This window comes from Trichoderma citrinoviride, assembly GCF_003025115.1.
Source record: "Trichoderma citrinoviride strain TUCIM 6016 unplaced genomic scaffold BBK36scaffold_26, whole genome shotgun sequence".
Classification (NCBI taxonomy): Eukaryota; Fungi; Ascomycota; class Sordariomycetes; order Hypocreales; family Hypocreaceae; genus Trichoderma; species Trichoderma citrinoviride.
The window spans coordinates 1-23,241 of NW_020194734.1; the positions used below are offsets into that span (position 1 = coordinate 1).

The following is a 23,241-nucleotide window of genomic DNA, read 5'->3' on the forward strand; positions in this document are numbered from 1 at the left end:
ATTATTTTTTAAAATATTATAAGTATATTAGTTAATTTAAATAGTATTACTAAGTATTTAAATAATCTATAGCATATTCTAAATGCTGTTTTTTATTTATTTTTTAGCTTAATATAAATAAGGTTATAGGCTTTTTTAAGGTTAAGTGCTATAAACTATTTTACTTTAAATAACTAGTCTTTAATTTTAATTATTAATAGTAAAGGTATAATATCCTTTTTTATAATTTTATTAAGCTTTTAGTAGTTAATAATAAGTTATAGTTTTTTATTTTTCTTTAATATAAATATTATAAAGTATCTTGCTAATAACTTTAATAGTTTAATATATTCTTTTTATAATTAGTTATTAATCTATTCTTAAAGTATCTTAAGTTTATTTTAATTAAGATTATAAATTTTATAAAATATTAAGTTCTTTTTATTTTTTAATTTAATTTTATAGTCTTATTTTATATTTAATAATAAGCCTGTTTTAAGTTCTTTTTAAAATACCTTTTAGAACTTATAGTATTTATAAAGTATATTAGCTATTCTGTTTTTTAGCTTATTATCCTTTACTTTTTTTATTATTATATTAATAAAATATAAGTCTTATAATACTATATTAAGTGTTCTCTTAGCCTATTTTTATAGGCTCTTTTATTAATTATTATAATATTATAGTATAATATTTACTTTCTTATTAAATTTAACTTTCTTTTTTTATAATATTCTTTTAGCCTTTTCTTATTTTAATAGTATTTTTTTAGCCTTTTTAGTTTTTTTATATTTTCTTTATTTTTTTAATTCTTATATTTTTAATATTTTTATAGCTTTTTTAAGTAGTTATATTATTTTATTATATAATGCAGTAGCTTTTAGTACTAGGGCTAGGGATATTATAATATCTTATAGCTTATCTTAATCTAGTTATTATCTTTATTTTCCTTCTCTTAGTTAAGTATAGTTTTACTATTTTATATAGCCTTTTATCTAGTTAATTATTAAATTATATATCTTTAACTAATTATATCCTAAAAGGAGATTATACCTTTAGATATTTATAATATTAAACTAAAATAAATTAGTAAGTTTATAAAAGCTAATATTAAAGTAATTAGTCTTTTAGTTAACTATCCTTTTATTATATAAAAACTTCTATGCTTTAATACTTATAAGTATATATAGGCATTCTTTTAAATAGTTTAGTAGCTATAAGTAATTAACTAGCTAAGGTGTAATATAGCTTGCTATTACTTTACTATTAATATATATAGTAATTATATATCCTTTTAGTATTCTTTTTATTAAAAACTTATTCCTTTAATTAAAGTTTGTTTTTATTAAGTTAAGGTAGTGGTTATTTATTATACTATCCTTTATGCTAATGTTATTAATATTTATTTATATTTAAATAACTTCTAGTTTATAAGTATAGTACTTTTTATACTAATAGCAGCCTTACTTTAGTTTAAAGTGCCTTATTAAGCAGTAGTATTACTTAATATTTTACAGGTTAAGTATCTTATTCTTAAGGTTATACTTACTTACCTTTACTATATAATTTATAAGATTATACCTGCTTTATATAAGCTTCTTACTTACTTCTTTAAGTGCTTATTAGTATATATTATAAAAGTTATAATAGTACTTATTATAAAAGGTAAACTTAGGTTATTTATATATTATTTATTACTTTTAGTTATACTAGTTTATAACCTTATTTATAATATAGTCTTAATAAAAGACTTTATTATAGTTATTTTTATTCTTTTTACTATATTTTATAATAAATAGGTTTTATTTTATATAGGCTTTTATAAAGAGAAAATTTAATACTATTAGATTATTTATACTTTAATAGTATTATAGTTATTATTTATCTTATAGTTCTTTACTAATAGCTATTTTTATAAGGATTACTAATACTAATCCTTTTTTAGTTTCTTTATTATATAGTATAGGCCTATTTATAGCTCTTTTAGCTATTTTATTAATTAAGGGGTAAAGTAAGATTATATTAAAGATTGCTAGTTCTTAATTATTAAAGTAATAACTATAATTATATTTAGTATTATTAGTATTTTAAGATTTATATTCTTTATAATATTCTTATTCTGGTTTTTTTATTTATATAGCTTTTATAATCTTATTAATTTTAGCTATTTCTTATTATTCTTTTTAAAGTATCTTTTAGTTTTTATTCTAGATCTTAAGCTCTTTAGCTTTTATTATATTTAAGTTAGAGATTCTGTTATTATTATATTTATTACTTAGTAGTTAAGTAATAAAAGTATTAAAATACTTTTTATTCTTTAGTTTTTATAAAAACTATTTTAATCCTTACTTTTTATTAAGGTAGATTAAGTAATTATTATTATAGTATATTATTTAACTAAGACTTTTATAGTTTATAGTAAGTGCTATAGTGTTTATAAACTTCTTATCTTATAGTTTAGGTATTAGTAATTATTATTTATTATTATTCTTTTTTAATAGGCTATAGTAGAACTTCTTAATATATCCTTTCTTTTTATAATTAAAGCATTTAATATTTTATTAATTATGCTTTTTCTAGTTAATAGTATTTAAATCTATTAGTCTAGGTTTTTTATTATTATATATTATAATATTATATTTTTTCTTTTAGTTTATAAAGTTTCCTTATTAAAATAGTTTTTAGTTATTATGTTTTTTTATACTATATTCCTTATATTATTTATATAATTAATTATTAATTTAAGTTGCCTTTTTTAAAAGGGCTTTAAATAAGTCTAGGAGATTATCTTATATAAGTTTATCTTTTATTTTAGATTTTAGTCCTTAATAATAAAGTACCTTTTTTAAGGCATTATTTATATTAGTTTTAGCGCTAATCTAAATAAATTCTGCTATAAACTTTAAGCATAACCCTTTTTATTTAAGTTTAAGGAGCTAGTTCTTAGCTTCTTTCTTTTTATTAATAGCTTTAAAAATATCCTTAATTTATTATTTAAAGTGTTTATAATTATTATATATTACTATAGTAGTTACTTTATATTTACTAACTTTATTAATAATAGCTTTATAGTTCTACTAGTATAGTTTAAACTAGTCTTTAGCTGCTTTATTAAGTTAAAAAGTAGCAATCTGCACTTTTATTTTATTAATTAAGATAGTTACTAGGAAGTACTTAAAGTATATTTTTATATTTATAAAAAATGCTTTAGTCTTTTTTATATCTTTATTATATATAGCTAGTATAAGTAGCTTAATAATTTCTTTAAGTTATTTTTTATTATGCTAGGCTTATATATTATTAACTAATAGTGCTTACTATTAGTTTAGTTAAGCTTTTAAGGTTATAATTATAGCCTATTACTAAGCTTGTTCTTAGTTTACTTATTAAACTAAGGCTTTAAGAGCTATAAGTTATTAAAGAGCTGTATTTTTAGCTATATTTTAAGCTATTTACTTAAAATCTATTTATATTAAAGTTACTATATTAACTTATTACTATTACTTTTTTATATAAGTAATACTTTCTTTATATTTTACTGCCTAAAGGTTTAAGGTAACTTTTTAAATAGGAGTTATTATTATATAATAAACTAGTGTCTTTATAATTAGTAAGAATAGTCTTTCCTAAAGGATAAACCTAAGGTTTAAGGGTTTATATTAGTAAAGAGGTTAGGTTAAATATATTAATAGTGACTTATTATATAGCTAGTAATATATATAGTAGATGTTTAAGTTTTAATCTAGTTATATTATTACTAAGGTGCTACTTATATAATAATAACTGTCTATTTAAGCTATTTAAATAAGTAATATAAACAAGTCCTTATATAGCCAGTTATCTTAATATTCTTAATATACTTAATCCTTAAGTTTATTAAGTTATCTTTAATTTACTTAATAGTTAAGTTTATTAAGTAGTTCCTAATTAGTTAAACGGCCTGATGTTTATCTAGTGCTGTTTACTAAGGGTGGCCTATTTATTATGACTATAAGGTTAGGTTATAACAGTTAAGTTTATTATAAATAATAGTCTATTTATTAAAGATTAGAGTTAAGAGTTATTAACTACTTTAACAGTAGGGTTATTAGCGTTAATTAGTAAGTAAAAGTACACTAAATTTATCTATTATTAAATCTTTTAATCTAAAGAAGAACCAGAAGGGGGGAGCGCGGTTATGTAGCTGGGATAAAGGTTAAATAGATAGGCACAAAATGGACAAACTGGTGGTGTTTGTTCACATCGTCAAAAGTTGCCGAGAAACTCAACCGTGACTTCGCCTCTTCTCCGAATTGAGTTTCACTTGTCCGTGTTTTGGGTAAATAGATAAGGACCTCATGGACGGAAGAGACTGTCATGAGCCGTTTCGGGGGACAAACACATGTTCATCGTGAAGCTACCACTACTCTAGCATCAAGCTTTGGAGCTGTTTCTATTGCCTCTTTGAAAGTCCCAAAAGTATAACTCAATCGCCCGGAGAGATTTTGAAGGTAATGATATGCCTGATGAGCGGCTGAGCCCCTGTCGTAAGAGTTGGCGTTACAGATATGCCTCTAACTTCACGTTGGTAGTGCCGATGGTACATTAGTTGTTGTCGCCGTTCAGAGATCTGTGTAATCGTCCCATACTTGTGAGCCCTCGGTGTATCGACAAGGTTAGAGCCGGCCCCGACGATAGAAAGACTACAGACTGACTACGGTCATGTCGACAGCGGCTACTGGACGCGTTACCGATAACGCTTCAGCAGTACGTCGGCTGCGTCCCCAAACTTTGACTTTAGCATGGTTTCGCGAATAGTTTCCGCGATATATTCGTTCCCATCCAGAGGGCGAACATCGTGAACACAGTGGCTTAGCCCCATTGCTGCCAGCGTACCCAAAACGTAGGCCCGGCTCTCTGGCAGATGTTTGATCAGGGAGTTCAAGATTCGTAGTTGTCCGATGAAACGCCCATCTCCGGGAAGAAGGGTCGTCCCTGTTATGGACGAGTAGGATGTTGAATGGTTGATCGGCATGGGAGCCTCATTGCTGCTGCTGCTTGATGATCTGACTGGTGCCTCAGATATAATGGCAGTGTTGAAATTCCATGAGACAGCCTTGGCCGCGTAATCATTTGGCTCCGGAAAAATCTGGCATAATCTTGACGGTCCTGGATTGTCAAAGTAGCAGCGGCACGTGGAGAAAAAGGGAGCATTGTAGAAGTCAATTGCGTCTGCAGCACGAGCAGCACCGGCGAGGTTCTTTCGCAGCCGCTCCATGCTTATGACGATCGTTATGTAGAGCGCAACTTCTTGCATCAGCGCGAAAGTGTTTGCATTCGTCTCGGGCTCTGTCTCCAACGTTTCGAAAGGAATGTTGCCGAGGTTCAATCCATACACGTCTGGGCCGTGGACTCCATTGATAACAGGTCGATATGACTCGTCGCTCACTCGATACAGCGCCCAGTTGAGAACATCTTGTGCTTCTGCGTTGTCTGCAGACCAGTGGTAACGCCAGGCCAGCAAGTCCAGGAACATGGACTCGAGCTGCTGCTGAAGTTCGGGGACTGTGGTTGGGGTCTCCTCGCGAATGACGGTGCAATCGCCGGCGACCCATTGGGAACGTTCATTGAGGACTCGGTCGGTTTTCTCAAGAGTACTGGGGAGTGACGAGAGTATGTCAAGCAGCTTGTTCGTGTTGGACTTGTTTTCTGGGCACAATGACCATGGTATCGTCTTCCACTTCTCTTGTTCGAGAAAGGTGCCACGCCTTTGCACAAGCGCGTTAGCCAGCTATCATAGATTAGCATGTGTAAGTTGCGAGGTCGGCAGTACTCACCATTGTGAATCTGCAGGATTCGAACACTGGCAGGATTAACGGGTCTGTGAAGCATTCCGGCCCGCAGTGTTCCAGAATACGAGCCAGCCCTTCGTGGTGGACGAACCGAAGGTCAGAATCCACAGCAATCTTGACGATGTGATCAGCGTTTATGCACTTTTGGCTCTTCGGGATGAGCAACGAGTATCACTTGGTCTGAGAGCGTCCAGACTTACCGCATACGACCCCAGAATGGAGATGGGCTTGATGAGAGTCGCCAATTCTGATTTGGATGCTACCCCAAGCCTTGACTGAAGCCTTTGGAGGATCGTACCGTAGATTCGCTGACCCTTGTGCCGCAGGGGTTCGACGTGATGGTCCCGGCTAAAGATTCCATACGCGAGTGCCCGAAGGCTGTCGTAGCCAAGCTCGTCCGTTTGCTGAGTGAGATGCTGGCGCATTGGTGTATCCTGGAGGAAGATACTATGCATGTTGATCCAGCCGTAGGCGTCGAAGAAGTAGGAGAAGGTGACATTGTCGACGAACGGGTCGAGGTTTGGCTGACTGGTGAGAGGCTGCGTCGCCTGCTGGAGAGCCTTTGCGGTTTGCTTCACCTCGGGTTTCCCTCTGCGACTCCTGCCGCCGTCTCGAGATGATGGACCACCGACATTATCCTCATCACGACCTGGCGCTTCTGACGGGAATGAAGTCGACTGCCCGATTTTGACCAAGCTCGATCGACCGACTCCATGACTCTGGATTCTCAGGATTCGATCGTATCCCAGGCACTCATATCGCGACCTCTGGCACTGTGCACAACTCGGCTTCTGCTGGTCACATTTGATCCGACGGCGACGACACGTATGGCAGCTGGCACTGGTCGGCTCTCTACCCATTTCGCATCTCGGCGGAGACTTTGTTCTCTTTTCCTGTGAGAAGAAACGTGAACAAGTAACCTTCCATCATCTCCCAGCTCAATTCACGGCTGCCTGTCATCATGCATCACGTGATAGTCGCATCTTACTCTTCCGCCCTTTTCGTCCGCACATTCCGCTCAATTATGTCATACCTAGTACTACCTACTTGGCAAGGGTCTTCTTATATCGCATGGGATGCTCCCATATCAGAATGAGGAGGAGTATCAATCTTGATGCAGCATGAAGTATCACTGAAAACAGACTTGTGGTAAGCCATCGTGAGAATCAGTTCCAGATTCGGCCCAGAACCTCACGCTAGCTTTGGGGCGAGTTGCAAAAGCGCTTCTTGTCTACTTGTGTCAACTGGTTGCAGCAACCTGCTTCCATCGAAGCCTCATTGATTGACACTCATCAGCCTATTTCTTCCAATCTCTCGTGGCCGAAATGTCTTCAACAGCTTATCCAGCGCCCGTGACCTTTTACCAGTTTTGGTCTTCGGGCCCGGTATGTACAAATTCGTACTCGAGTCGCTACTTTCTCAGAATCTGGATACCACATCGCTATTTCACGCCAAGCATCGCCAAAAGTTTCCTCTGCCGCCGCCGCTTGCAAATCCATTGATGCCCCTCCAAGCCTGCTCAACGAGCCATCAGATTTCTGGACGCCGCCATTTGACACGCATTTACGATTCATATGCCAGATGAGAAATCATGAGTTGCTACGCGCATGAAACTGGCCTTTACTTTGACGCTTTGTAATGGGAACCAAAAGGGGTCCACGGGTTGGATGGTGATGCGGCTGAGATGGTGAGTGTATCGGCAACAGTATAAAGAGCGTCTTGATTCAACCTTCTCGACAATCTCAGCATCAATCAACAAACTTGGTCTCTTCTTTTCTTCTTACGGCCCTCACCATGAAGCAACACACCTCCCGCTACGCCGGTCTGACTGCCGCTCTCCAGCGCGTTGACTACAGCGGCAAAACAATTCTCGTCACCGGCGGCGGCTTCGGCATGGGCGTCGACATGTGCCGCTCGTTTGCAGCTCGCAAAGCAGCCCAGATTGTCATTGTTGGCCGTAACGCGGCTCGTGTTCAGACTTCTGCCGCGGAGCTCGCCGAAGAGTATCCCGAGACCAAGTTCACTCCCATCGCTGCCGACATCTCCTCCCAGGACGATGTGAAGAGACTCTTTGCGTCCCTTGATTCCTCACCCGCAGTGCTGGTGAACAATGCGGGCTACATGCCAGCTCCTACACCCTTCCTTGAAATTGATATGGACGATTGGTGGGCCGGCTACCAGATAAATGTGTATGGCTCAGTCAACGTTTCCCTGGCCTACCTGCGGCACCGAGCTGCCCAGCCCTCCGTCGATGGTCCCGGAGTCGTCATCACGCTCAACACGATAGCGGCATACCACTTTCCTCTACCAGCTCTGAGCGCCTACGCCTCGAGCAAGGCCGCCCTCGCCCGCTGGTCCGAGTGTGTTTCCGTCGACGTCCCGGCTGAGACTGCTCGATTCATCTCCCTTCATCCAGGCGCGGTCATGACGTCAATGGGAGAGAGGGCGGGTGTCATTGACTCGCTTGTCGTGACTGAGGCATCTCTCACAGGCGACTTTACGGCTTGGTTGGGCTCTGAGGAGGCAAGTTTCCTGGCTGGACGCTTCGTCTGGGCCAACTGGGACTGCGACGAGCTCCTTGCTCGCAAGCAGGAGATTGTCGAAAAAGAATTTTACAAGACTGCTCTAAATGGTGCTGAGACTTTGCCCTGGAAATAAACTTGTTTGGTAGCATGGCATAGATGAGCTGAGCACAATCACAGCATTTGACCTACACGACAATATGCATCACATCAATTACCCGATCTCACATATACTTTTGTTTGCTGTCCTTCTCATCTTCTCCTTGTTATGCTCTCTTTACTTGTGACATTCGATTGGTGTTGAGCAGTTATCGCATCTCGCATCTGCCGGGTTCGTTTCGTTGATCTTCTCCCTTCCATCCCTATTCATGTATAAACTCATGGCGCTGGAATATGCAAATGTATCACTGACTGTCAACTCTAGTGCAAACTTGCTGTGCTGACGAACGCAGACTGAGGAGGTTGGTAAGTTATGAGTGGCTGCGAATCATCTTTAAGACCTCCGTATAAGTGCTCACACCTTGAAAAAACAGAGGCAAGGTCATCCGCATGGTCAGGCCCTGGCTATCTTTTAACCCTTCAATAATGGCTCCATTGTTTTGACAAGATTGAAATGCAACCAATAGGAAATTTTCAGCTACACCTCGTCAAATTCGATCCTCATTATCGTAATTGTGGCTTGAACTTGTACGAAATGGAGGCGTTTTCCGACTCGTATTGGGCGGCATTCACGGGTGCGATGGCGGTTCACAAGCAGACGGTGCTCTTGTTCTGAGCCGTTTGTGCAAATTCTACGACACGCAGTATGGGGCATGGCAACATGCAGCACGTTCTACCTATCCATATCAACTGCGGGCGCGGTCTAATTGATCCCCAGTAAATATGTTGATGCTATGGAACCGATTTATTACAAGGGACACGGCACTGTCAGCTGCTCTAACAACTTACACGCACATGACTCGACCAAGGGGATAGTCACCAATAAAACCTGCACGACAGAACGGCTTATCATACTCCCGCAAAGTGAGATTCTTTCAGGTACACGAAGCCATGAGCCGTCTTGGCGGATGACAGGGCGCACCTAGCAGGAAAATATCTCACAGGGCCTCAAGCACGTTCGATAACTTCACCTCGAGCCCGTTGGGCATAATTGTGTAAAGTAATAATTGCACCAGGCATGACGAAGACCCCTCATGACGTCGCCCAATAACTAAGACCGGCCCTTCTATTGCTCCCGACCGAGCGGGCGGACAAGGTTGGCTGGAAGTTGTTCGCGAGGGGGGTCCTCCAAGTAGACAAACCCAAACAGCCACACCAACCCCGGCCTTCGCCCCAATACGGCTAGGGGGACGCTTAATATAAGTGTCAGCAGTATGAACCATTCGCTCGGGACGAGAACATCGTCCCCACCGTCTCTTGCTCCTTTCAACGCCCTGTCCTGGAGCTTGCTTCGACGAAGCTGGATTCTATCCACTGTCCGCCTGCTCATGTGCATTCCACGCGGACGTGTTCAGGGGAAGCTAGTCCCCCAGATCGGAAAGAAAATCGTTCCTTGGCTTCAGAGTTGCGCCGTGTCTGGGACCTAGCTTATGTGAATATCGATATCAGATGGTATTTGGAATTGGGGGTTTCAGGGTCTCGGCGTCGAAGAGGTAAGGAGTGAATGAATGATATTTAAGACAATGGCTGCTCTTCAAGAGGATGCCGTGTTCCTTAAACTTGGCCAGAAGCAACAGAGAATCCATCAAAGTTCCCTCCGCTCCTCCATCAATCATCATGCGTGGCACAGCCCTCGCCTCCGCCGCCATCGCCGCCCTGGCTTCCCATGCCAGCGCAAAAACGATCACGGTCGATGTCGGTCCTAACGGTCAATTTGCCTTTCAGCCAAACAACATCAAGGCAAGCGTCGGCGACGTCCTCTCCTTCAACTTCCACCCGGTCAACCACTCGGTCGTGATGGGAGACTTTTCAAATCCTTGTGCCCCGGCCAAGACGGGAGGCTTCTTCTCCGGGTTTATGCCCGTGTCAAGCGGAGTGGGCGTACGTATCTGAAGCCGTTACGAGATAACACTCGCCTAACAATGCCCCCCACAGAGCCAAACGTTTGACGTGACTGTCAATACGACGGATCCCATCTTCTTCTACTGCGCCCAAAACACCTTTTCTCACTGCATCAGTGGAATGAGCGGCGTCGTCAACGGTCCTTCGTCAGGAAACACGTTAGAAGCGTACCAGAGCGCCGCCAAGTCCGTTAAGAGCGCATCAAATCCCGACACCGTCTTTGGAGGACGTCTGGTCGCCAATGCCGCCGCAACAGAAACCACTGCTGCTCCAGCCAGCACTACCTCTTGCACTACCACCAATAAAGCTCCCAACAGCAATGGGTATAAGCGGGACACTTGCTCTGGGGCTGGTTCTGTTCAGGCGTCCGTTGGAATCGCCGCGTTGTCTCTTGGTATGGCCCTGCTGCTGGCCTAGTTTTGGGGTAATACGGAGGCTGCCGAGCTTGGATACCCCAATTGACATTCTATTACACAATTACACATAATGATTAATTGAACTGTTATACCCCAATCCTAGGGTCCATTTAAACTGCAATTCACTACTCATTGTAACCGAGATGCTTGCGTGACACTCGATATACATCACAACGGCGGGTTTATTAGTCTGCGGAACTGTTTCCCGGATAATAAGCACTCTTAAGCACTCTGAAGTACTGCTGCTCCTGGAATGAGCGTGTCACGAACCTGGAGGCGTCTCTACTGAGGATGCCTGGTTCTCTAAACCATTTTCGTTTTCAAGAAGTATAGTGTCGCCATAACCAGAACAACTTCTACTCTTTAGGTTTGAAGCATAGGCTATGCGCCTATATCATAATCATCGGTGCGGTCTCAGGCAAGCAAGTATGGCCATCTTGAAGATGCGGATAAAGATTATTGTTAAGTCTGGAAAGCTTGATGTCTCATGGAAAAGAATCCGTCGACTTGCACTTTTTTCGGATGACATGAGGATGTGCCAACCGCACTCGCCTCTCGACGCCGACATCTTATCAATTGTGAGATGCTGTAATGAATCAGGGCTCTCTGACCAAACTCAGCTTGGTGTTTCTTCCAATGTCTTGCCAGAGACACTTAATTCAATTCATACTCAAGGGTTAACAGGATGTTAACGCATTCTCCAACTCTACATGCCTTTTGAGCCAAATGGCTCCTGAGCATTGAAGCTTCTTTCTCTGGCCTTTCAAGTAGACATGGCGTGGACAAATCCCCTGTCGCTTCTCCACCTGTTGAGCTTTACCATAGTGCATACATCAAAATATCGACTTTCACTCTGAAGGCCGGTTTTAGCTGCAATGTCACCGATTTCCGTGCCTAGATGGATATCACCCTACCTTACTGATGCAAATCTGCCCATCTATCATGGCGACGGGCCACTGCTGCGCAACGAGTACCACATGCACACAGCCAATCAATACCGCATTTGAGGAAATAGGATATGCAATGTGACGCTCTATGAAGGTTATTTCGGAAATGCACCTGCTTAATACGACGTCTATATCCTTCGGGTGATTCATCGTCATTCTATCCTCTGCTGCAAATGACAGTCCAACAAACAAGGGACTCAAGGTATGTCTTCAGCCTAATATGCATCCCCAAGAATCACAAATCATGCGGCACTGCTAGTGTGCAGTTGTATTTACCTTCAATATGACCTTGCTTTCCACCTCGGGCCTTAACCAACATGTGGGGATGAGACGCGGCACTTGACCTGGAGAAAAAATATGCCGTAGGATAATAGATCCTGGACAGGGTGGCATCATGCCCGAAAATGGCGATGCAATTTAGCCATTATACACGATCGGATAACTCCCCGCATTGCTAGATCGGAATGCGTGTCGATCCCCCTCATTGTATGAGAGAGAACGTATCGTCGAGAGTTGCTTTTCCGTGGAGTATATAAGACGGCGCGTGAAGTGACTTTGAGTCATGGTTTCACTGTAGATATACAGGGAATACAACCAAGCGGCCAAAATGCTACTCAAGCATTGGAAAGCAGCCGCCTTTGCGGCCGCCTCCATCGTCTCCCAGGTTGAGGCCGGCTTCCTGAACTTTGGCCGTGATGCGTCATCGACAAAGCCCCAGAATAAAGATCAGTTCATTGAGTCTTTGATATCCAAGTTGACTCTGGAGGATCTAGGTAGGCCATAGATAACAATAATCTACCAGCCCAGAGCTAACGTCTATAGTTTTGCAATTACACCTCATGTTTGCCGACGACATTGTCGGAGCTGCTTCACACAATGAGTTATACGGTATAATACATTTCCGCCCACTTGCTCATATCAAGCTCTCCTAATCCAGCCCGCGTCCAGACCAAACGATGCATCTCAGCCCGAAATCCCCAATCGGAACCATCCACGACTGGTACCCCATGAACAAATCCTACTTTAACACGCTACAAAAACTCCAGCTGGAAAAATCTCACGTCAAGATCCCCATGATGCTCGTCGAAGAGTGTCTTCACGGCGTCGGCTCGTTCAAACAGTCCCTATTTCCCCAAAACATTGCCATGGCAGCTTCTTTCGACACCGGCATTGTGTACAGGATTGGAAGAGCCATTGGGACGGAGGCAAGGTCCATTGGCATTCACGGCTGCTTCTCACCTGTTCTCGATCTCTGTCAAGATCCTCGCTGGGGACGTTGTCAAGAGGATTTTGGAGAGGATAAAATCCTTACATCTCACATCGGGGCGGCCTACTCCTCTGGTTTGTCTAAAAACAAGTCCTGGTCTGATCCGGACGCCGTGTTTCCCATCATGAAGGTAAGTGTGTCGCGAGTATGGTGCTTTCTGCGTCAGCTAACAAAGTAGCACTTTGCCGCCCACGGCTCCGCCCAAGCAGGACACAACACCGCACCGTTTACGGGTCTCGGCATTCGACAGATCAAGCAAGATCTTCTTGTACCTTTCAAGGCTAATTACGATTTGGGAGGCGCGAGGGGAGTGATGATGTACGTAAACTACGGAGATTGAGGGTATTCATATCAACTCACATGCACAGGTCCTATAACGAGATTGATGGCGTGCCAAGCAGCGTCAATACGATGCTATACGAGACGTTAGACAGCTGGGGCTATGATGGCATTATCATCGGCGACGACACGTGAGTGTGACTGACCTGACTACAGACTGTAACTTACACCTAATATAGGGCTATGCGTAACCTTCTCACAGAGCATAGAGTATCCGACTCTGAAGCAGACACGCTTCAGCAGTGGTACAATGCAGGTGGACAAATTGACTTTTACGACTTTGACCTGGACAGCAAAATAAATGTAGGTAGCCAGACATATGACACAGCTGGCAGACACTTACAGAAATAGATCACCAGAGCTCTCGTCGCCAACGGGACCGTCCCACTCAAGACTCTCCAATCCCACGTCCGCAAGATTTTGGGCGTCAAATGGGACCTCGGCCTCTTTGAGAATGCCTACATCCCAGAGGACATTGATCCCCTGGCAATCGTTGCGAGCCACCAAGACGTTGCCTTGGAGGCCGCGCACAAAAGCATCGTTTTGCTCAAAAACGACAACCAGACACTCCCGCTGAGTTCCTCGAAGAAGAAGATTGCGCTCATAGGGCCCTTTGCTGATACCATCAACCTCGGCGATTATTCCGGCGCTCTTGGCCAGTATCCCGCCAACTACACGCATACGCTGCGGGAGGGGATTCTAAGCCATGTCAAAAAGTCTGGCCACTCCGTTCAAACGAGCTGGGGCACAAACTCATGGGAATACAACAACCAATATGTCGTCCCAGGCTACCTTCTCTCCTCGAACGGTAATTCTGGCGGGCTCAAAGCGACGTACTATGCTGGTACAAACTTTACCTCTCCCAAAGCAACGCGAACAGAGGTTCCCGCGCAAGACTGGGGCCTTTATCCCCCTCCCGGTCTTTCCTCCAACAACTTCAGTGCCGTCTGGGAGGGCCAATTCGAGTCACCCACCGACGTCGACGTCAACGGATGGATCGGTCTTGCCATTGGACCAAACAGCACTTCAAAGCTCTACGTCGATGGAAAGCTGATCTCATCGAGGGGTTACAGTGGCACAGGAAACCTTTTGGGCACAATCGAAGGATACGGCTGGACACAAGCCAACTCCACCCTTCCTCCTCAAGGCGGCGTAGAGTTCACGTTCAAGAAAGGTGCGAAGCATCACGTGCGCATCGAGTTTCAGTCGTGGAACAACTACAAGAAGACGGCCAACGTCAACTCTGTCAACTCACAGCTCATCTTCTGGTGGAACCTCGTTTCTCCCAACGGCGAGGCCCTTCAGCAAGCCGTGTCCATTGCCAAAGACAGCGACATCGTTATCCTCGCGGTGGGAGCTGCTTGGAACAGCGACGGGGAGAGCGGAGACCGGGGCACACTGGACCTGGCACCCAGTCAGGAAGAACTGGCAAAGAGGATATTTGCCCTCGGCAAACCTGTGGTGCTTGTTCTTGAGGGCGGAAGACCATTTGCCATTCCCGACCACTACGAGCAGTCGGCGGCCGTATTGAGCACCTTTTTCGGCGGGCAAGCCGCCGGACAAGCCACTGCAGACGTGCTTTTTGGCACGTTCAACCCCGGAGGTCGTGTCCCGATTACCGTTCCCTATTCAGTTGGCCAGTTACCTGCTTATTACAATTACAAGCCGTCCGCTCGGGCAGCGCAATATCTCGACATTCCGACTGACCCCATCTATCCCTTTGGATACGGCCTTTCCTACACGACCTTTGAGACCTCTGCCCCCACCGCATCCATCAAAGGCAGCTCAAAGCGATCTAGCATCGATGCTCGAGCAAGCCAGTCCTTTGGCACGGGTGATTGGATCAACTTTTCAGTGACCGTCCAGAACACTGGCTCGGTTGCTGGAAGCTATGTAGCACAGGTATATCTTTTGGGCCGTGTGTCGACCATCACCCAGCCAGTGAAGCAGCTGGTCGGCTTCCAGCGCGTCTATCTCGATGCTGGTGAGAAGAAGACTGTGGACATTGAGCTCGAAGTCGACAGGTATCTCAAGATACTCAACAGGAAGTACGAGTGGGAGCTCGAGAAGGGGAGCTACACATTTGCTCTGCTCGAGCATGGGGGGAGCAATGCGGACACATCCAAGAATGTGACGCTGGAATGCGTTGGTTGAAGAGGTAGTGCTCTGCTTAATTCATGCTTGTATTGAAAGTCGTCTAATATGAGATTTTGAACACGTTTCATGTTCGATGAGTCTGAGCCACAGCAGCGCGAATTCCACACAGCAGAACCCGGGCGGTACAGAAGCCGAGGGTGCGTAAAGGGTTTATCTTAATATAGAACGGTGCTGCTAAATTCAGAAGGCTTGGTGCGCGGGCCGCATGAGCTTATTGCGAACTCACGTGTCGTCCCGTTGGGAAAGATCGGGACCCCGCTGGTGCCTTGTAACTTCCCGATTAACATGCCATCACGCAAACAATGCACAGCTTGATGAATATGTGGATTATATCTATATACAGAGTCTATGTGCAACGTCGCCAGTGCAACATGTCTAGCAGTACTGGCAGGCTCCCTCAGGGCAGTATCTGTACCATTGTTAGCTTCGCACCAAACATAGGGACCCGGCAACACACACCCGTGACTGCAAGTGAAGCTGCAGAGGCCAGAGTACGAGGACGGCTCGCCAGCAACGGGGCATCCGTCCCGTCCATCGCCGGCCGGAGGAGCGGGAGCCGTGCCGAAGCTCGTGCAGACGCACGGGCCGACAGGGCAGTAGCCGTAGCTTTTTCCATGTCAGCGGAGGCACAATACAACCGGAAGTGTGACTTGACTTACTTGCAAGAGAAGCTGCAGAGACCAGCAAAGTTGCCAGACTCGCCAGGAGCAACCTCACCGCCGTTGCAGTTGGTGGGATCCGCGGGGACGGAGCTGCTCGTCTTGGAGGGGCCACCAGAGCTCGTGGGGGTGGCGGGCGGGCTGGCCGGGACGGAAGGATTCGTGCCCAGGGAAGGCTGCGGCAAGCAGGTGGTCACATGCAGACCGTTGGTCAGCGAGGTCAGACCGTCGTGGCCCAGAGGGTCAGACGGTCCGGCGGGCAGCTCGCCGACGTAGGCGTTGAAGTTGTAGATGCCGCAGTTGCACACGTTGGTGATGTCCATCAGCGAGGTTCCGGACAGGACGTTCTGGCCATTGCGGCTGACGACGAAGCTCTGCTTGCCGAGACCAGCAGGCACGGTGTTGAGGGTTGCGCCGGCCGGGACGTTGAAGGACTGCGAGTTGCCTCCGCTGGTGACGGTAAGAGTGGCAGCAGACTTCAAGAGAGTGACGACAAAGACGTCATCATCCATCGTCTGCCAGCCGTTGGGAATTCCCTCAAAGTAGTTGCCGCTGGCATTGTTGGCAGGCTGGTTGGCGGTCGTATCAGTCGCGTCGCAGTTGAGCGTCTTGAGGTTGCGTCTGTCTTTCGTTAATCATCCGTCTCCCGTTCTCGTAGGCTGCAATACTGACCGGTACCAGTAGACGACATGCTCATCCGTAATGTAGTTTGCCACGTTTGTGTCTTTGTTCTTGTAGGCAGCAATGAAGGGCTTGGAAAGAGTCAACCAGCCGTCGTGGGGCATGTCGTTGACCCACTTTGAGCCGCCGTCGTCTCCGTGAATGCTGGACAGAGGCCCGACATAGTGACTCTCACCATAATCATTCCAGGTGATCATTTCGATCATGGAGAAGTCGCTCAGAACAACTTCCTGCCATCTGGTATAGATTTGCTCATTGGATGGGAACACAAAATTCTTGCTGTAATTAACCTCAGGGCCGTAGTGAGTCGAAAACCATGGAGAAACAGGCGCCATATAGGTCTTGCCACCCAGCCAGGCCTTGTAAGAAGCATCACCATCGGCAATAGTCACGTTGGCACCAGGGGTCGGTGCCTTGTTGTTGCCGTTGGTGTCCCAAGCCTATCCAGCACGTCAGCATCGGCAGCCTCAAATCTCTCCTCAAATCTCCCCTCAACTCTCGAGACTTACCTGCCAGCTGAAGGCTCCATCGATGCCATCGGTGCTCGACTGGCCGGGATGGAAGTTGGGAACGAAGTAGGGGTTGACGCCGGAGGCAGCCTTCATGGCATTGGCATCAAGGCCGTCACCGGCGAACGAAGAGACAAACGGACGGCCGTCAACCTGGAGCTGGGCGGGGTGGCCTGCATACTGCGCGACCTTGGCTCCGACTCCAGCCGCATCACTAGGGCTCCACCAGTTGAAGTCGAAAGAGATGAAGACCTTCATCCCATTGTTGGCAGCCGACGTGTAGGCGTACTCCAGCTGTTGATCGGTATACGAGTCGGTGCCGATGTTGAGGGCAAAGGCATCGATTCCCGCGGCTTTCGCCTGCTGGAAGTCCGCGTCATACTGCGATGCAGAAGTGCGGTCTCCTACAATGCCAATCTACAGAACATGAGATTAGCTGGGTAGTCACCAAAGGACCAGGTATGCATACCATAAAGTGAGCAAACACGAGTCTGTCAGCCGCACTCTGTCTCGACTCAAGAGACCTGACGTTGGAGGCGGCATTGGCAAATGAAGACAGAGATGCTGCAGCAGCAAGGGCACTGAGCCCGAGGCGACGGAGGCTCGCCATCGTCAACATTGTGAGTGATTGAACTCGTTTGGCGTGATGAATCTCGAACTCATAGAGGGCACCTGCCCGACCCTTTATATCTTTCCGACATCCTCTCCTTAACCAGAGCGATAGTCCCGGCCATACTCTGTATGAAACATGCCATCAAGGTATAGCGATCGGTCCGAAGCGAAAGCCTGGCCCCAAGTCATCCTGCCCCCCCCTATCCATCTCGATCCCCAAAGGCTCTAGCGCACCCACCGCGCCTAAAGCGAGCTAAGCCGAAAACCATATACTCGAAAACTCGACGCCCTACGTGGCGGCCGGAACGGTACAAGTTTGCTTCATTTCTGGGCATCTTGGAGACTTGCCGCAAGGCTGTCTATCGGTCAGGGCGAGCCCACCTGAGTAAACAAGAAATGCAAAATTGCGGATGATGTACGGAAGTGCTATAGAATTCCACACGGCTTACACTGGAGATGCGCACTAGCTGAGCCCTGGCAGTTTTCAGTATACAATGCCTACAATATGCAAACTGGGATGCTCCATGTCATAGGTCCTCATATAAACAACACCACCAGCCGAGCAGATCGATCCTGAATCCCCTGAATCCCATTGCAACAAGGCATCCGATGCCTCCTCAGGTCAAAGGATTGATCTTTTGCTTCACCTGTCGAAGGAAGTCGCAGGGAGTATACAGTTAGACACCGAGATCCGCCGAGTAAGCCTGGAGTTGCCGCCGTGAGCCACCGCCTATACGAGGTTTCTCACTTATGGCACGACACACACAAACTTTTGCTTCCTCATTTGCCAATTAGTAGAGCTGAACGATCCCACGGGCTCGCGACCTGCCAGACTCAGCCGTGGTTCGAATGTAAATTGCCAGGGCCGAGGAATGCCAACGTCAGGCACCTTAAATTAGCCAGGGGGCCTGCGTCCCCATAACTAGCTAAGCCGTGCCGGGATTTGCCACCAACGGGAGGCGCCAATCATCGTTGAGACGGTAAAGTGTGAATACGATACTAGAAGAATGCTGGAGATGAGAGGCAAAGAGATGCTGCGGATTCCGACAGATACCGCAGTCCGTAGAACCGCGAAACGCCGGTCAAGTCCTGTTCCAAGACTAACTTGTCCAATCCCGATCCGATCGATGAATTTCGAGCTATTCAGAATTCAGAGAGGTGTGCCCCAGGTTTCCTATTTCTCCGCCAGTTTGGTGAGGGCCGAGGTCCGTGGACGGACATTTGCAACAAGTCCGTATGTACTTGTACTCATGTTGTCTACGGCCTGCAAGTCGAGTTGTCTGGCACTTGATGCCCGATATTAAGTTCACAATAGGCTATGTACTGGCGTCAGAGGCTATCCCGACGGATGACCACAGTGTCTTGCGATTCGCTCGTTCTCCGCTCTCATACTCTGGGGTAATTGTCCCGACCTGCAGAGGAGACTCAAATCGCCACAGTTTGGGGTGTACTCTAGCTATGTGGTCGCAATAGGATCAGTAACGAAGCAATATTCTTCCATCGTTCCACCGATTCAATTAATTCAGGACTCAAGCAACCACCAACACGAAGAACAACCACAACCCGTCAGCAACCAACGGAAACAAAAAGCCGGAAACTTACCCCTGCAACGCAAGAAGGCTGACCACGAACCAATTCCACCGGTGGGTGTCCTCTCGCAGTTGCTCCATCTCGTCTAGCATGGCCTGCTCCCTCACTCAATGCCACCCATAATGGACATAATCCTCACGCCCGGCGGGATGATGGGCGCTCGTCGGTGGGATGGCGGGCATGCACTCCTGCGTCTGATCCCACGCTACGAGGTATGCAGGCTGGCCTAGGAGAATAGGGCACTTTGGAGCTGATGGCTTTAGCAGCGATGCAACCGGAGCTAGGAATTTTACAGACGGCAAATTATCATAAGATCTGAAGAAGTGAGCGGGCGTTAACAACTCTCGGTGCAGGGCTTTTGCGGCAGTGGCGCTACGTCTTATGGTTCTATTATGCTTAAGTCGAAGGTGCTCTGCTGCGAATGAATGTGAACATCAGTATCCTTCTGTATTCGCAGAGTCTCTGGCTTCAATTCTTCCAACGGCCGCAACTCACCATCCACGAGTAAACACCCGAGTGCTAATGAGCTGGCATGACTCGCCCCCAACTCATGCAGCGCCAGCGGGGCATCCACCCAGTATAATCAGATCTCGCCGCGGTCATACGTGCGAGATGCCAAACACAGAAGGACGTTAAGCCCGCACCCATGCAACCCATCAGCAGTAAGCCGCGTATCCGCTCGGCAGAGGCCCAGGTAGTGCCGGCAGGTCATCTGGTTGGTCGTACCATAAGCAGGACCGTCCAATCATTCCCAGACGGATATCCAGGAGCCTGGAGTGGCATTCAACGTTCCTTTCGCTCTCCGTCATGTTCCGCCAAGGCCTATCGTGATCTTTCCCGTTGCCTAATTCATAGTGTTCAGTTCTCAACCCCCTTCACATGCGGTCCGTCGCTGTACTCGAACCCCTGCAACTTCACGACAAGCGCGCTCAAAGAGAGGAAGTAAGCAGCGCTTTTTGCACTAATAAGCACGTAGACACAGATGAGCATTGGGCAAGGACTTTACCACCGGCGTTTAAAGCTCCTCGCCAAAAATACCACACCCAGTCGCCAACTCGCGCATGAAAGTCCGGCAGTCATCAGCGCCTCTGCACGGAATAGTGTCCAGCGCTTTGTCGCGCCCTGCAGAGAAACAGCAGCTGCAAAATTTTCCCCGGCCATTTACATACTTGTCATCTCAAAGCCACTCGGACATCATGCTTTTGTCGGAGCAGTCTATGGCCGAGGATCCACGCGATGGCTGTGCAACGCTCTTGACTAGAGGTTGGGTATATCAAGAGTAGCTGCAGTCGCGCCGAATGCTTCACTTTACACTCAACAAGCTGAACTAGGAATATCTCGAGACGAACCGATGCGGGCGTGGCTGGCACGAGAGCAACATGGGCCACTAAAGTACTCGAGAGTTAAAAGAGCGATCTCCCGCAGACAAAGCATGAGTCGAATGTATTGGAGGTTATGCAAGGCGGCCCCTGACGGTAATCACCAACAGACTTCCGGCTCTGGCAGGGATCGGTAAGGCGATTACGGCGGTCAGAGGGTACGATTCGGCCAAGTACCTTTGCGAGATGTGGGAAAGGGAACTCGAGGAGTCGTTCTTTAAGTAGCCAACCGAACCTCCTCGAGTTCGGCCTGCGATTTGGCTACCATCGCAATCATGGGCTTGTGTGGTTGCGATGTTGAATGCTGGAAAGAATCGTAGACACTGAGTCCTTGGGAAGCAACGTAGTCTATGCCGGAGATGCTCTCCTAGGCAACATGGTAAGCCGCATGCTGTCTTTCCGGATATGTCGCTTCTAAAGTCGTGTATCATAGCCATGAGTGGGCCGATATTTTAATTGCCAAACAATAAGAAGGACTGGATGTTTCGACCAGTGAGATAGCCACGGACGAACTCGGATGAAAGCTTGGAGGGCTGTTTGCCACTTTCAGCCCAGACTACGGAGTACACATTCTTCCGTTTTCATGTTGTTATGATTCTTCCTAGAGTGGCTATCCTTGGCTATTCCCCATCCTAGCAAGTTGACATCTTCTATTGATACTAGGTATACCTAGAAAACAAATTACACTCCTTATTATTGTTATAATATCCTTCCAGTTTAAGAGAAGCTTCTATTGATATCGAGTAACTAGACTATCTAATAGTAGGAGTGAGAACAAGATGAGGCAGCCGGGCGGTTGTTACAAGCCAAACTATAGCGTGCTCAAAACTGGCTGGCAAAAGGCTTTTCCTCTAGACCAGTGCCTTCATCTTCTCAATGGCTTTTTCCGTAGTCCACATCGCGTTCGTAATGAAACGATAGTTGGTCATGGCAGCAGCGTATCCATCACCCTCGTCATTCTGACCCCCAGCAATAGCATCGCGCACTATGGCGACTTCGAACCCATACTCTAGGATATCACGAACATGATTCTCCAGACACAGGTTTCCCACAGGGCCCGCCACGATAACCTTTTCAATACGTCGCTGTCTCAGCTGCCTAATCAAATCGTTCGAAAGGCACGACAGTCCCTTGTGAGGGGACGTGTTGACCGTCTTGCCATCCATAAGGTACTTCTTGAGCCGCTCGGGATAATCAGCACCAGAACCGTGAAAGCCCTGAAGATCAACGGGATCCTTTCGGCCCACAAAACCCGCGGGAAGATGGGCAAGATAGTCGACAATTGCAGAGCCCGGAGCAACCCACTGATGGTCGGTAGGATAATAGTAGTGCGGGGAGTGGATCACGTAGATGCCATTCTCTTGCGCAGTCTTGAGGAGTTGTTCAATGTGATCGTACACGTTGAGCTCTTTGAACTTGTCTTCGATCATAGGGTAGTAGCTTCCGAACGGCTCAAGGAATTCGTTTTGAAGATCAGTCACCACGAGCGCCGTGTGCTTCTTCTCCCCCAGCTGCATCTCCGGGTTGTGGTGGGTAAATGTGAAGGGCATCTTTGCGGCTATGAACTGGTGCGTGCCACGATGTTGGGTAAGAGTATTCTGGAAATAAGCTTTGGTAGCTTGTATGTGCTAAGGGTCTTATAAGTTGATGGGACTATGTCTATGTGAGTGGTGTCTTTGAAGCGGTTGTGGTGATGGACTTACATATATAGCAATACGATAGTTACATCATAAGAGTCGTACCGTAACACCGTTGACGGTGATTCCTAAAAACAAAGCTTGATACAGAGATCACAAGCACGTCTGTTTGTCTGTTTCGAGAAATTGCTTTCCAGATTTGCAACTGCCGAACTACAGCAATGGTAGGCAGTGGCCAAACTGGCCGCTACATGTAGGGTATCCCGATTGCCCGGGACCAAGCAATAGCAGGCTATGAAAGTACAATTCATATTTCCTGGTTGAGTTAGCCGTTCGTTGCACTTTCGTAAGCGGGTCTGACTGATGTGGCTGCTCATGGGCATTGTGCCTGATGACACACGCAAGCACTGACACGAGCACTGGAACTTTTTGCAATTTGGTCAAGAGATATGTGCCCGGAAGTAGCAGACATTTGAAGAAGATTGCGAGAATCCAAATCATATTATCTACTGCAGTTAGGCGGTTGAGGTTTTGTAGTAAGCAACCGCCCGGATACTGTGGAGGTTAAACTTGGCTTACCTAGTCCATGTAACCCAACCTCAGCTGAGCGACGCTTCTTCACTCATGAATGTCATCAACCTTCGTAAATTAGAGG

The 23,241-nt window shown here is 45.8% G+C and overlaps 7 protein-coding genes across 7 annotated transcripts; 3 read left to right on the forward strand and 4 right to left on the reverse strand.

Annotated features, from left to right (window-relative positions):
* Positions 1–4,705: 4,705 nt before the first annotated feature.
* BBK36DRAFT_1163704 (hypothetical protein) lies at positions 4,706–6,670 on the reverse strand (the record flags this gene model as incomplete). The annotated part of the gene is made up of 3 exons (XM_024894565.1): positions 4,706–5,749; positions 5,796–5,924; positions 6,011–6,670. 3 exons carry the CDS (start codon positions 6,668–6,670, stop codon positions 4,706–4,708), a joined length of 1,833 nt encoding a protein of 610 aa, XP_024745000.1.
* A 934-nt stretch (positions 6,671–7,604) lies between these two features.
* BBK36DRAFT_1131184 (NAD(P)-binding protein) lies at positions 7,605–8,468 on the forward strand (the record flags this gene model as incomplete). The annotated part of the gene is made up of 1 exon (XM_024891934.1): positions 7,605–8,468. One exon carries the CDS (start codon positions 7,605–7,607, stop codon positions 8,466–8,468), a length of 864 nt encoding a protein of 287 aa, XP_024745001.1.
* Positions 8,469–10,108: 1,640 nt separating this feature from the next.
* On the forward strand, positions 10,109–10,810 carry BBK36DRAFT_1173246 (hypothetical protein; the record flags this gene model as incomplete). The annotated part of the gene is made up of 2 exons (XM_024895845.1): positions 10,109–10,372; positions 10,427–10,810. The coding sequence occupies 2 exons, from the start codon at positions 10,109–10,111 to the stop codon at positions 10,808–10,810; spliced, it is 648 nt and encodes a 215-aa protein (XP_024745002.1).
* A 1,553-nt stretch (positions 10,811–12,363) lies between these two features.
* Positions 12,364–15,516, forward strand: BBK36DRAFT_1131194 (glycoside hydrolase family 3 protein; the record flags this gene model as incomplete). The annotated part of the gene is made up of 6 exons (XM_024891935.1): positions 12,364–12,529; positions 12,705–13,153; positions 13,202–13,341; positions 13,392–13,493; positions 13,542–13,665; positions 13,714–15,516. The coding sequence occupies 6 exons, from the start codon at positions 12,364–12,366 to the stop codon at positions 15,514–15,516; spliced, it is 2,784 nt and encodes a 927-aa protein (XP_024745003.1).
* Positions 15,517–15,894: 378 nt separating this feature from the next.
* Positions 15,895–17,987, reverse strand: BBK36DRAFT_1131208 (carbohydrate-binding module family 24 protein; the record flags this gene model as incomplete). Its single annotated transcript, XM_024891938.1, has 6 exons — positions 15,895–15,928; positions 15,979–16,125; positions 16,179–16,799; positions 16,851–17,299; positions 17,369–17,785; positions 17,838–17,987. 6 exons carry the CDS (start codon positions 17,985–17,987, stop codon positions 15,895–15,897), a joined length of 1,818 nt encoding a protein of 605 aa, XP_024745004.1.
* A 992-nt stretch (positions 17,988–18,979) lies between these two features.
* Positions 18,980–19,650, reverse strand: BBK36DRAFT_1145481 (hypothetical protein; the record flags this gene model as incomplete). The annotated part of the gene is made up of 3 exons (XM_024893757.1): positions 18,980–19,119; positions 19,305–19,432; positions 19,583–19,650. The coding sequence occupies 3 exons, from the start codon at positions 19,648–19,650 to the stop codon at positions 18,980–18,982; spliced, it is 336 nt and encodes a 111-aa protein (XP_024745005.1).
* A 2,150-nt stretch (positions 19,651–21,800) lies between these two features.
* On the reverse strand, positions 21,801–22,466 carry BBK36DRAFT_1131198 (Isochorismatase hydrolase; the record flags this gene model as incomplete). The annotated part of the gene is made up of 1 exon (XM_024891937.1): positions 21,801–22,466. One exon carries the CDS (start codon positions 22,464–22,466, stop codon positions 21,801–21,803), a length of 666 nt encoding a protein of 221 aa, XP_024745006.1.
* Between the last annotated feature and the right edge of the window lie 775 nt (positions 22,467–23,241).